Here is a 15,050-nt window from a genome sequence, read left to right as displayed (position 1 = left end):
CAGCCTACCCCCAGAGATTATTAAACCTGTTGCTCTGGGCAGAAAATTATGCAATTTTCTTTTTTTCTGGATTAGTTCTCTCTTGGCTTATTGAGCTGAGCTCAACACTTGAGCATGAAGTAAATGCAGTGCCAGAGAGAAGGTAAGTGGAGAAAACTTGACAAAAGGGACAAAGTAGAACTTTATTCTATGATAGTGGTAAGCTACGAGATTTTCAGAGGGATCTGCACTCAGTGTGATTTTTGTATGGCTTCTGGAGCCATACGCTTATGGCATAGTTCTCTGTGAAATTAGTGGAAATTCCTAAGGGGAAAAAGTAGTATTGTACTACATTAGTTTTAGTTAAAAGACAAACACCAGTATGAACGAAAGTATCATAATCACAAAGCATATGAGAAATGAAAATCCAGAGGTGTAAGACTGAGTCTTGTACCAAACAAGTAAGGAACTATCATATAAGGTGACTTGACGACTTACCTTAAAGGAGATTTCATACTGCTCTCCTCCCCATATTTCTAATCCTGGATCATAGCCTCCCAGCTCCCAAAACCATTTCCGGTTAACGGCAAATAGACCTCCAGCCATTACGGGAGACCTGAAGGACGAATAAAACCAACTGTGAATGACAGGAACCATCATGCCATGCTCAAAAAACTGAGGAGATTAGCAATGTACAAGGACAAGCAATGATGAAGATGTTTGGACCACGTGTGTGTGTTTGCGTGCCTCTGTGTTTGTGTGAATGTAGGCGGTCTGGCTTCCGCAATTGCAAAGCTATGGAAGGCACAGAAAATGGGTACTGTAAACAAAGAACATTTACCTTTACTCACCCCAAAATGAACTCTAGATGAGAAACAGACAATGTGATAGACATGTAGATAGATATAGAGCATGGCAGACAGTCATGCACAAACTCCATTTAAAAAAAAAAAAATTCTGTTCATTACTAAATAAACCCATATAACAGAAAAAGAAAGGGACCCTGGAAACCTGCAGACATGTTTAATGTAGTCTCAGTACTCCATGTGAAATAACTCACATTTGAAAGTTAGCTAAACTTTTCAATTCATTGCAGTCTCATAGGTGCTGGCTAAAGAAAGGCAGAAAGGTGACAGTGGATGGCTACAGAGCAGCTGTTGGGAGTTAAACATCTGCTTTTCTACAGCAGCATTTAAAACTCCTAAACTTTGTCTCACAGTGGTAATTTAACTCATAGACAAATAATTTGCTATGTTTGCCATGTTTCCATTTATTCCATGAATAAACATGTGGAATTTACTTGAATTAACTCAACCTTTTCCACAGACAATACAGAAAACAAATGAGATATTTAAAATTAGTGTTAGAGAATATTCATGAAAAGTACATTTTAAATTTATAAGCAGGAATTTTGTACTGGAAACTAAGCAGTTGTCTTTTTCACTACCAGGAAGACCATGTTTCTAATGCAGTAAATACACTGACTGCTCTCAGGATTTAAATGTTGCTCACTGATTCCTTGAAGTTGTGGTGGAAGGTGGATAAAAGGGATCTACACTGAACAGTGAGGAGACAACAGGCTGAAGAAAGTCCAATCCAACTGTCCAATTCAATCAATACAGGTCAACACTCGCATAATGAATTTTAGAGCAAGAGGCTAGAAGGAACACACTCCTGTTGATGGCTGATCAGCAAGAGAAAAGACACATAACTCTCCCTATGTAAAGGATGCCTGGATGGCTTCCAGGCAGTACTTCCTTATCAGAGAACAGACATGAAACTGGATCCTATGCCATGTGCGTTGTAACACTGCAGCCCCTGAGGAAAAATTATCCCATCTAAGGGCACTTTTATGCTGAATTGCTATTGGTGTTTTTTGGGGGGCTATGGAAGCAGATGGTATCATCCCTGAAGAACTAACTGGCAAATAAAAACTTCACCCTTTGCCACTGATTTAGGAGTTGGCAGTGAACTCAGGACTGGTGGGTACCACAGGAATCTATGCATAAATTAGAAGTTTATTGAAGAGGACATCAAGGTAATGGAACAACATTCTGCCGTATTTTCTCTGCCTTAATGCTTTCTGTATTGCTCTCTTTTATCCAAGCCATTGCAGAAGATAAAATAGCAAGCAGACAGCTGAGTGGCCTCTGCCACCATTAGGATGCCAACAAATCCCCACACGCATGAACGTTATAAAATGGTCTTCTCATCTGCATTCATGGTAATGAAAAACATTACAGATATTTACCTTTCACTTCTATAAGATAGTTTTTAAAAAATATATATATTAGATTATATCTTATACTAAACTACCCATTTTCATGACTAGGGAGCTCTGTTTTTAACAGAGTAATTCTGTTTTCCTTTAGAGATTATATTTTTAAAAGCACATAGAAGCTTTGTGAAACAAAGCTGCAATATTCTAACTGGCAAGGCCATGCACTGTAACATACAATGAATGCTAATATTTTTTTATTTTTATTGACATTTCATACCTCAACTATTGACTGTTCTTTCCACATATGAATAAATTCAATGGACATCTTATTAGAAACCTTCCCCTGGGGATTCTGACTACTACAATGTGTTTTTAATTCCTACCGAAGTAAATCTAATTACAGCGTGCCCTTTGTGACTTCAGGTTCTAAATAATCAAAACAATGTCCTTTTATAAAGATGGACTTGCATGGAGAATGCTTATGACTAAATCTTTATTAGTAGAAGAAATGAAGTCCTAGAAATCACTGAGGAAATGCAGGTTTTCTCTAATTCTCATTGGTACAATATCTTTCCCGAGCATTGCTCTTGACACGGTGAATGGCCTATGAAAAAGACAATCCCCACAAGTGAATCAGATGGAAGATGAAAAAATCAGAGACTTCAAATTGCAAAATAATTGGCAGATACTTACAAATGATACTTTATAACTAATCCGTAGATTTTTCCAGTGGTAATACTGAGTGAAGAAACCCTTTGTTATTTAGATGCTAGTTCATGAAAGTTCAGAACATTTATTACAATTAGCAAAACTATGAAACAATGACTGGAACAGCAGCAAACTCAAGTTTCTTGCGCTTACTTAAAAAAAAAAAAAGAAAAAAGATATTTCATGTGATGTTGCTCTGTTCTTTTTTTATTCCACAACATGTTCTGACATCTGTTGCTTTGCAGGAAGAGTGATGGCAAGGACAAACAAGATGGCTTTTTGGTTCTCATTGGAGTGGGATAGCAATAAGCTATGCGAACCTGACCACTTGGCACAGGATGTGTATTCCACTCCATGCCACAAGCAGCTGCTGCTGAACAGGCCTTAAATTGTCTCTAAAATATGAAGACAAGAGTCCAGTCCTACAATCATGACTGATATGAAAAGTCCTTTTGTAGTCAATAGGATCGCTCACACAGATGAGAACTGCCCTGAGCCCAGAGGAAAAGAATTAATCTCTTGCTTAATGGCTTCCGTATAGAAATGTCAAGTACAAAGCTATGGTTGTAGAAGTAATTTTTCATGAAATGTCCTACTCAGACACTTAAACAATCAGTCTTGAGCTACTGTACCATAATATTATGTAATTACAGTGGAAAGCTGTAAAATAATTACAGTCAAAAACTTAAAAGAACAAAAACTCCCAAAACATCAGAAAAGCTGGAAAGGCTAAGGTTGCTAAACTTAAAAATAGTTATAAAAACCTTCCACATGAGAAGTACTGCACAGACTCACTGACTATACCTAGAAGAACAATATTGCAAGTAAAAGTAAGGTGATCCAAAAACGGCCCAAGAGGTCACAGATTCCTGTGCTGAGACCCCACCCCAACACAAGCCAGTGAAGAATTTTGTAACTTCTCGTAATTACATGCAGAGTAAGAAAAGAGATCATCTATGAATTTTCAAGGTAAGACGAAGAATGACACAGACTTAAAAGGAGTGTGAAGTTACTTGCATTAGAAGTTAATGTGGTATATTCCAAACAAATGAACAGCATAGCAGGGTTTGTAATCGTTACATTGCAAGAGTGTTATATACAGTGGACCTAAAGGATTTGTGAAGATGTGAAAAGGAAGAGGAGCTTTGACAGCATGCAGAAAGACACTTAGGAAAGCACCTGTACTAGGTGATGTGTGCAGTAGGTACGCTGATGTTGAGACTGGAAGATGCCCAATGACAAATTTATTTAGTGTCGCGTGTCAGTAGGCGAACGTACGTTTGTGTGATTTATTATTCAACATAAAGAAATTGTTGAATTGAGATGATGATGCTGCATACTGGGGCACTTTGGAAAGGGCTTATAGGGATCACCTGCCTGGAACAGCTGAAATTTGATCATTATAATTGTATCCAGTGAATGGCGTATTGCACTATGCATCTCTTTGTATAATCCAGACTGATTAAAGGCTCTGTGCTGAACTACTGAACAGAAACAGATGAATTTCAAAAAGATGTGTCCACCTCATGCAGGATATGTTAGACAAACCGACCTTCAGTGCCAAACCAGCTGGCACATAGTACAAAACCAGGAGTAAATGTCAGCCTGCATCAGGAGTCAGCGCTGGGTCCTGCCGACCTTGTGGAGTCACAGATGCGACAGATGAGGAGGAAGGGGGTTGTGTTGCTGCTGGCACACACAGTCCCAGAAATGACTGGTGACCTACCGAATGCAGCTTTGAGCTGGGCTTGTGCACTTTTTATAGCAAATTTCAACATCTTGTTAATCAAGGAGTGTGCCCCTGCACCCCAGTGATACCACACCACGGCACCTCAGAAGAGTGAATAAATTCAAATACAATGTTTCAGTGGTTATTGCTCCTGGTGCTCTTTGCAGTGATCCCTGATACTGCACCAAAGCTTCTTAAAGCAAACAGCAGAAGCTGATGCTAATCCTAGATAATAAGAGGTTCTAATAAAACTGAAAATTAAAATCTATGTATGCGTAATGCTAGAGACAGACTTGGTCACTCACATGAAGTGAAGTGAATGCAGAAATAAAAGCAAGTGAAATTAAGATTAATTGATCAAATGGCAAGGCAGTGATACAGATTAATCAAATAAATGACAAAAATAGGAACTTAAAGGTTGCTCCAGCTAAAGATAAATTGAGGGACAGATTCTATACTGTGCATACATAAAGATGTTGATGTAGCTGAATGAATATGGATCAGACTTACCAAATTTTTCAAGAAGTAAAATAAGAAGTGGAATCTTTTATATACTTGTCTTTAAGCAAATATATTTAAAAATGTATTTTTAAATGTACTGACTTTTTTACATTTAATATTTCTGTAAGGCACTGTTTTCTTTTATCCATTCTAACAACATGAGTAATCTCCATGTTTATAAAATCATGAAAATTTAAAAAGTAAACCCTGTATCTGTGACATTAGCTTATGGGATTTACTCTTTCTTTTTTTCCTCAAGAACAAGTGTCCAGTCTTCTGAACAACTTTTCCCCTTGATGAGTTTGTGCCCCTGTCTGTACCAAATGATCACACAGGTTTTGCAAACCACTCCATTCCTGATGTCCACATCTTTATCTCCTTAGAGAGTCTAGAAACAGTATCTTAAAATGTATGGCAGATCAACTAAGGAAAGGGTCTGTCTTAAAGTTGATTTGGTCCCCAGAAAAACTGCCTCCACCCCAGCAGTTAATTCACTGTACATTCAAGGCTGTCACCACAGTCCACTGTAAATCGCCAGATAATTTTTTTTTCCTCTGTTAATGTATGTAACTCTTTAGTTCTAATTCTTTATGGTAAGGTACTCCAGCAACTTTCACAAAGCAAACTGAAGCTACTCACACAATTTCTAATTTGTAGAGCTGTATCCCACTTTGCAGACCCCTTCTATATATCCAGTTGGTTTCAGTAATCTGTATTCTCTTATTAAACTGTTGAATTTTATTGTCACTCTTAGGAACTGAGGATATTCTTATGTTAATTTTTCTTTGCTCTATCTTTCTAATGAGTTGTTTGCAAAATCCATCATACGTTGATAGATTTAAAATAGATGCACATTGTCTCCATCTTACCTATGATAAATCAATAAATACCTGTGTATATGCATGCATGTTTCACGCATTTCTACTCACTGGCATCCAGTCAACTATTTTACAAGTGATAATTAAATTGTGAGATATCTGTCCTTTAAGAAGCATAGCACTAAAATTTCACCCATGTTTATTTCTGTGCTAAATGTTCTCCTGATTTTTCTCCCAAAACAATCTCTAAAATACTCAGCCTAAAAGAGCACTTACCCATAGGCTAGCACAAAATTACTAACTTTGCAATGATAAATATCTTGCTTTTTAAGCAGTTCCATTCAAATTCTAGTCAATGTTGACAACGAAATCATGCCCTTTTCCAGAGCAGAGCTGCATTCAGATTTAGCAGTATTCCATTATGTTTTAATTTAAAGTAACATCTTTCCTGGACAACTCAAACCTGTGAAATGCTAGTGTGGCAGAAGAGTGGGTATGTACCCAACAGTACCCACCAGTGATAGTAGCTGCTTGTGACAGGTTGTGACAAAGTCACACAAGCTTTTCCTAACTCTCTGCTGCTTCCCAGCACAGACAGCACTATTATGCAGGATGGAGATCAGAGCTAATTTACTCTGACTTGTACTTTTGTAGCCTGCATCTCCACATAATGAACAGTCTCTCTACTAAAATTGCAACAAGGCCTCATTTTGATGCCAAATGTGGCAAATTTTTCATGACCAGTGGAGTTCAAAGAGCTTTAATAAAAATTTGCATTCTTGTGTAGTGACTGTTGTTGGAGAGTATGACCAGTTACGTTCATTACATGAAACCCATATAAGTGGCATTATACACTTGAAGCTTGAAAGTACAAATTTTTGGCATTTAAGCAAATATTCTTACAAGTATGAAAAAGAAAGAAAAAAGCATCAGGCTTAGTTTTTACATAAGCTATCAGTTCAAATCATCATTGTGCTGAAACAAGTAGCAGCCAAGCTGTATTACTTAAAATTAACTCCCAAGTCCCTATATAATTAAATTTAATTTTTTAACTAGACTTTTGTTTTGGAAATATTAAGATAAAACCCCATTCTTCTCCAATGGACAGCCAGAAAGTCAGCTGCAAAGAGTCAGCTACAAAGGAATCTCTAAAAGCGTTTAAAGTTCAGTTTATAAAAATTTGCACTGTGATTTCATCACATGGCTTCTTTGCATATTTTACATATTTTTCTTAGGACATTGCTAAACTTCATTGAAAAAATCATATTGTAAAAGAGTGATGAGCCCTTATGTGGGTAATGATGCTGAGGCCCATTTAGCCTTCCCTCCCGTATTTAGGAAATTAATGAAGCTATAGAAGAGGTGAGTCAGTTGGGTGGAGATGGAAGACTCTGAAGAGAGGGCTTCCCTTCTCATAATTACCTCCCATAATCCAAGGGAAATCTATCTGAATCATTGCTAAAGGAGATCTACAGGACTCCAACTAGGGAGGTGGATGAGCAGAAATTATCATCCTGAAGCAAAAAGAAAATGAAAGCTTCTGGAAGTGTCTTACAGGCAAAGGCGTTCAGAAGGATAAAACTGAGGAACAAAGGAACAGCTAGAATATTATGCTGCAAGTTGTACTGAAGAGATCAGTCCAATACATGAGCAGCCTTACAAGATTGAGGCCTCAATACTGTAAAAGCAAGACAGGGGAGCTGAGAAGAGCACTTTGGCTGAACCACATTAATGTCATGAGCAGGCACGGATCTTGGACATGCAGAATTCAATTGCAGCAAAACCCCCTTCAGCCTATTAGTAGGAAGTGAGTAAGAACTGTTGGGGGGAAAAAAACAACCTCAAAGAAAAATTGGACACAACTCTGTCTATTTATAGTATCTTTTCATATCAACAGGTATCATTTCTATTCAGGGTCATCCCTTGAAAATATAATCTTTGAAAATTAAATGTAAAAATAAAGATTGATCGGAGGCAGAATATTACCAACTGTCCCTAAAATAGAAACTTACTTTAGCCCTCCTGGCTTTTAGTAAGCTTCAGTTTGAAGTCTAAAACTAAACACAAAAAAGATCAATTTTTTTTTGTTTTTAAAGTATATACTGTTTCTCGACGTGTCTAGATTCTCAGCTATACTAAATTCTGCATATAAAGGTTACCTTGGGTTACCCAAGGTCAGAATTCAAACAGATAAGTAGTGTTTTGCACAGCCTAAGAATTTTGAAAGTAGAGGAAGTCACCCTGTTCCTGGTTCTTGTGAAAATCCAATTATTTTGATTATGAAGGCACAAATAACCTCCTACAATCATCTTTTTCCTCTGGGTTATAATGAAACATAAGGCTGGAATTTTAAGGCAATGCCAATACTCTAACCTGAGTGTACATCTTACTTTTAAACAGGAAAAATCTGTTCAAGCTAACGAGGAAATCCACGTCTATGGAAAGCAACACTTAGGTAAATGGACATCTCATTTGAGAGTAAACTTTTATTTTCAAATAAGGAACAAGGCCAGAAGCATATTTTCAGATTATCCATCCTGGTTGTGCAGTAACTCCATCACCATCTCCCAAGCATTAGGGAATAACAACAGTTCATTAAATCCCATCACTACCTTCAAGGATGTTCTCTCAGAATATACGCGGGCAGTAACCGAGCAGAATTACTACCCAATTATGATGCTATCTTCCCCTCTTTAGCTGTAGAGGTATACACCAGAGAACTATCCTTTTCCAGTGCTTACTTTTGCTTTATTGACTTACTTAAGCCCAGTATAGCATCATAAGCAAAGTTTAAACTGAAGGAGAAATTTTTAAATGTCATGAAAGATGACAAATGATTCCTCTTAAAACATACCCACTGGCCTGACCATAGGTTCTTATTTCCAAAATAGTCGTTTAATTCAACCTTATCCTTCCAAGAGGGATTCCCAGATAAATAATAACAAATCCAACTGGTTAACAGGCTGCTGTTAAAAGTTACAGGTGGTTCGAATAAGTTATTCTGATCACTATAACTCTGTGACTCTGATTTCTATAACTCTAAAACATTATGTACCTATTCCAGATTAAAGTAGATTTAACAGCACGGCAGCCCAGAAAAATAACTTTGCACATGATGTGTAAAAGTGACTTCACAACTGCAAACTGCCCCAGGGACAGCCTTTTTTGCACTGCTCGCACCTTCCAGCACAGCCTCACAAGCGGACCAAGCCAGGTGGCCCCCGAGCGCCCCGGCAGCGCTGCTGACCGCAGCATCCGCCCTGCGGGCAGGACCAGCGGGGCTGTGGCCACCACGCCTGCCTTGCCTCCTGTGCCATACGCACTCCCCAGGGGTTGGTAAAAAAGCTGCTTGGGTCTTTTTGTGGATGCCAGGTGAGGAATAGATGTCATTCTAATCACTGTACTACATGCTACTGTGTACCACCATATGCACATTTGCAACAGTTAGGGAACTTTGACAAAGGACAAAAAAGGAAATTGAGTTACAATCGCCACCATAAACGCCACACAAAACAGAAGTATTTTTTTTTTTTTTCTGGCTCTCCTGCAGTATTTCAGACCGAAGCTTTATTTGTGCCACACTGAATGATTTAGGTGGGCAAATGTGAATTAGTACTGAAACACTGCAAGGAAATGGCAACAGGAGTTTCAGTGGGTTTGCTTTTTTGTTCACCCCACCTTTTATATGCCAGATCAGACTGAACAGTTAGCGAGGGCCATTTCCAGAACATTTCTGAGTTGCAAGGATTTTAAGTAAGTTCAAGTATAGTTACAATAACATGCTCCTGATTTTTTAGCAAAGTCTTTTAAAGTACTGCTGCCTAGCATGCTGACGGAATCGGCTTTTCTTCAGGGTCCCACAAAATACCCCTGGCGACTCTGATTCAAGCAGACAGAGCCCTCACGCTAGGCTAAGTGAATGAGACACACAGTTAACGATACGGCCCGTGATCTGCCATGGAGCTGAGGATGTGGACACATATTATTCCTTTGATCTGTTCTTCAGTAGTACTGTCAGCAACTGCCCCCACTCTACCCTTACGCGCACACGCTGCTTCAAACGCAGGCAGGAAATGGGGACAAAAGGTAATTTTAATATTTCATTTATGCCTGTCTTTGGGGGTTAATGCAGAAGCCTGAGATGATTACATGCTGACAGGGAGGGAGACTGGAGCCTGTGTAGCCAGCCATTGCTACAAAAAGCAGGTCATCCATTTGCCAGTGGCCAAAGATTTCAAGAGCATTATCATTAAGTTTTAAGACGACAAAAAAAATGATGCCTGAAGAGGCAAATTTGCAGCCAAAGGTATTCTGGGATCCTGGAAATGTGCTCCTAGATGCATCATTGCTATTTATTAAAGCTCTATAATTTGCTGTGTTACCCTATTATGGAGGGTAATGGGGAGGCAGGCACTTAACTACAACCAAATTAGATTTCGCCTTGTCTGCACCAGAGGCACAACAATATTTTCTTGTAAAAACTGTGAAACAGTGAAAGCAGTTTTTAAAAAATAGAACTGACAGAAAAACACTAGAAAGCACTTCACAATGAAGGATGAAGGAGCTGAAAACTGATGAGGTTGAGCACTTCATTGTCCCACGACAATATCTACTTTTAATTTAATGTTGTGGTAAAGATGGGTGGGCAGGGCTGTGGAAACCCAGGGAAATGAACCTTCCTGTTTTATCATCCTAGTAAATCACATAAAAAAAAAAATCTCAATTTGATAATAAAAATAAAATGAAAGTCTGGTCTAGGGATAGCTCTCCACATTTGCATAAGCTCATTCACTCTGTACTAAAAGTGCATGGAAGTGTGCCTTAGCAATAATGAGCTAGAGAGAGAATATCTACATTGTGATCTATGGGAGATTAATATTTTTGAGGTTTTCAACAGCAAGGCTGTCAGGAATTGCAGAAGATACCCAATAGCTTATTTTATTTCCTCAAAAAAGAGTTATATCTAGTGTTTTGCTTTCAGAATTTGGATGTGAACTGGTTGTTTTCAAAAATAAGAGTATAGACAGTTTTCATTAACTGTTAGTAAAATGTTCTGATGGCAAGAGTTGCTGACTGCTGTGATGAATGCTCACTTCTGCTAGAAACTCTTTCAGCTATGTGAATACTTTGATATGCAGCTGAGAGGAAAATGGCCTATCCCAGCTGAAATATCACATTTTTCTTTTATTCTAAATATAAGTGCATATTTACCTAAGTGTCACAAGCACGCTTATTACACTATTTACTGATAAATGGCCACATCTAGAGGTGAAGCACTGGAAATCTGTATGGCTGAATACATGATTGTGCTTCCAACCAGTATGTCTTGCAACCCTGAAGCTGGGTCTTTAGAGGGTTTAAGTGTGTGAAGAATACATTGCCAGCAAAATTATGCTGTTGTACGTGAACTCTGGACCTGACCTTGAAGGCAAATAAGGATAATGAATTTGCCATAGAATTCTGCTAATTTGTACAGGCTATAGTGCAAACTACTCTGAGCAAACCACATTGATCTCAGAGCTGGAAACAAGAATCCCTGTGTAGTGTAACTGCCCACACACAGAAGAGTACCTCCATCCAGTGAGACAGCCAACCTCCCTGACCTTTGGAGTTGCACACCAAAATTTTCATGTAGCTGGAAGGTACAGCATATATTTCTGAGAACAGCAAGCTGAAGGGGACCTCTGGGAGTAATTCAAAGGCAGGATAATGGCAGTTCCCCAGAAGTAAAGCTGCCTCATGTGGGATAGGGCTGGACTGGCTACACTCAAGGCTGGCTTCTGGGTGATTCACCAGCAGAGACGGCAGCTGCCTTGCAGGATTTCTCCCCCCTGGATCCAGCGGCTCACACTGCCCAGCTACCCTTGTGCCAGCATCGTCCCACTGCCTGCCACGTGACAGCGCAAGGACCAGGAGGGGTCACCCTAACATATACGTATCTATAATGAAAATACTGCAAGAAAAAATTGAGAACTGAAAACAATAACGTATAAGCACTGCAACTGCGTTAACTCAAATCCCAAGACTCCTGTCTATATTCGCTTCCAGGAAACACTATTCTTTCACATTTATCTAGACTAATAGTATACGGATAAAATAAATGATATGCTTATTTTAAGAAACACCTGAAGAGTCGGAGAAATTTGGCGCAGTCATTTTTTCATTTCCAAAAATTTGCTAGTGAAAGCCCTATCACTTCAGAATTAAATTAGAAAGCACACAAAAGGCATATCAAATCCTGAACTGGCAGGAAGGTAAGCCGGACAGTAATAAGGACTCTTGCAACAGACCTATAAGGGCTTTATGTCAAGAGTTTACATAAAAAAAAAAAAAAAAAGAGAAGATAAACAGAAAAAGCAAATCCTTTGAAATAATCAGAATAATCTTTGTCAGAAATGGCAGCCACCAGCCCCAATGAAACTCTTGTTTCATATGATCCCCCATCATGGTCACATTCACCACCACAAACGAATGAGCTTTATACTGTCAAGACGGTTACTGACAGATAGTCTCATTAAGTAGATGATATTCATAGGAGGGAACTGGTAATACTGTTATCATTTTACAGACTACACAAAGAGTGCTTGGTGCTTCTGATCCAACAGGTTTCTTAGCTCCTCATGGAAATACTTCAAATGTAGATTCAAAGAGGATTGTCAGTGGCTGCTTTAAGGCCCTGAGTCCACACATGTTGAGGTATTTCCACTTTTCCCCAGCTTCTTGGCCTCGAATGCAGAGGCTGTCCTTGTAAGTGTGAACTGAATCTCGGTAAGAGATCAAGGTGCTGCTGTAACCTACGCCCAATGTCAGCCTATAGACTGGCCTCACACCTCAAATCATCTGGTTTCCCCAAGGAATCAAACTGCTCCATCTGCTCAGAAACTTCTCACCATAGGACATCCCTTTAGCCCTGCAGGCACTTATATCACCTCTGTTTGTGCTGCTCAGTAATCTACCCTTAATCTTTGAGATTATCACCTGTTACTTAGCGGCAATGGCCAGGGCCAGCATGGATTACGCTAACTGAATAAAAGCTGTACGCTTCTGAAGGATGGAAGTCCTCTGGTGAGAGGACTGCTTGTGTCTATACTGTCACTGGAACCTGCTTTCTTTTTGATCTCTCAACCCGAGTCTCCTGACTACCCGTTCTGACCCTGTCCTAGCTCGTTCCCCAACTTCCCTCTGGGAAACTCCGCCAGCTCCCCAAAAGGGGGAAGCTCTCAGGGGACGCTGCTCTCTGTGGCTAGTGCAAACCGGGCAGCGTGGCTCTCACCTGCAGGTTTCACTCCCTCCGCTTAGGGCAGTGCCTCCTTTACTTTCATAAGTAAAAATATTCCCTGACTAGCAGCTAAACAGAAATGGGAATTATGATGCCATAAACAGCAGGATAATAAATCTGAATACTTTGCTAACGAATACATTTTCAAACCACTCATCTCCAGCTAGCAGAAGAGAGCCCACAGAAACTGTAGAGAAAAAGAGTAATTAGGTCAGTCTGACATTTGTTGTCCTGCGTTTGTGAAAACATTTCCCTGAAAACTTCAGTTATACAACAACACATAACCAGACTTAATACACACATTAAATTGTTGGCTATCATTATCAGTAATAGGAAGAGTTATAGTTGCAAAGCAGCTGCTGTAGCATTCAGCCATATTCTGCTGGCAAGAAAATAAAACTAATGAAAGATTTAAAGGAAGAATGTTATGCACGAGCCTTCTCAGACATGCAATTAAATACAAATTGCAGAACACAAGTAAGTACATTATAAAACACAGAATTGCAGGTCAAAGATTGAAATTACTAGCATTGACACAATCACTGTTATAGCTTTCCTTCTGAAGCTATACACAGGATGCTATTCTTCTAAATGCTATGCTTATAAATAAAGATAAAATGAAACAGAACACTGTGAATATTTTCCCCTCATAACTATACTTTAAAAACAGAACCATGCCTCCACTGTAATCACAGAAGATGCTATTCCATTAACAACTAATATTAGGAGCAAGTGTGAAAGCAAACAAGCCGAAGGGAAAAAATCTGCTTCCAAGTATCGCTAAAAGAACCCCATTGATAACTGAACTTGCTGTTCAGTGATGAGGCTTAATCTCTCAATGGAGGCAGAAAAGCAATACAGTCACAACTAAGCTGTGTTTTGGGGTCAGGTGAAGTGAATTCCTGACAATATCTTTCAATCACTTGCAGGTGCAACTATTCCTGGAGGCCAAAACCTGCTCTAGCTGGAAGATACAATTTCTTGACAAAGAGTAATAGCAAGAAAGAAAGACTGAGTACATTTTCTTAGAAGAAGAATGAGCTTCACAGAGGTCAGCGTTTTGTCTTTGTTGCTTCTCTTTCCAGATCAGGGACAGCAGCTTCAAGCAAATCTGACACAGCACGCTCTGCATTAGTGGTTTTCTTCCTTCATACATCACCCTGTCTGTACCAATACCCTTTAGATACCTTCCCATTAATCTGGGAGTGGTCCTTACACCTGCATTTCCCAAGGAGAAACCTCAACGTAGTCCAACTCCCCATGTAGAAGCAACACACAAACCAACCTTCCTCTCCCTGCACCAGAGGGGAGAAATTCACCTTGAGACTTGGTTTCACTTCCTGCGGGATTTATTAGATCTGAGAGCAATGAAGCAAGAGATGCACTGTCTGTTTGGGGTTCAGATTTTAAAGATGACTGCTGTAGGACACAGACTCTCATTACCGACTGTATAGGTGCTATCTGAAGTAATGACCAAGATGAAAATTAAGAAACAGTGAAATAAGTCTTCCTATTTTTGCTTCTTAAACTTGAGGAACTCTGAAAGTACACATTAGATGCCAGCAAAACGTCCATGTATGTACTCCTGGCAGTTCTTCAAGATCAGCTCATTATTTGCTGTGCGCTAATAATAAAGATGGGTGCCAGGCAAAACTCCAAATGAATAATATCAGCCCCCACAAACTCCTGTTGCCATGAGCCGTGGTGTCCACATGATAAACACTACGCAACTGAGCCAATATTCCTACAACAGATCTTCACATCTCGGTGGAATAATGAAGTTCACTCCACTGTCAAGTTATGTTCAGAGCATGT

The 15,050-nt window shown here is 39.3% G+C and overlaps 1 protein-coding gene across 1 annotated transcript in view; it reads right to left on the bottom strand.

The window, feature by feature from the left end:
* Positions 1-15,050, bottom strand: part of GALNTL6 (polypeptide N-acetylgalactosaminyltransferase like 6) — a 512,334-nt gene that overhangs the window by 46,744 nt on the left and 450,540 nt on the right. The window contains exon 8 of the mRNA XM_075709495.1: positions 478-595. Within this exon, the coding sequence (XP_075565610.1) occupies positions 478-595 (118 nt within the window). The remainder of the gene's footprint in view (positions 1-477; positions 596-15,050) is intronic.

The sequence above is a fragment of the Pelecanus crispus genome, chromosome 4, assembly GCF_030463565.1.
Source record: "Pelecanus crispus isolate bPelCri1 chromosome 4, bPelCri1.pri, whole genome shotgun sequence".
NCBI lineage: Eukaryota > Metazoa > Chordata > Aves > Pelecaniformes > Pelecanidae > Pelecanus > Pelecanus crispus.
Note: the sequence above shows the minus strand (reverse complement) of the source record. Positions and strands in the feature narration are given on the sequence as shown.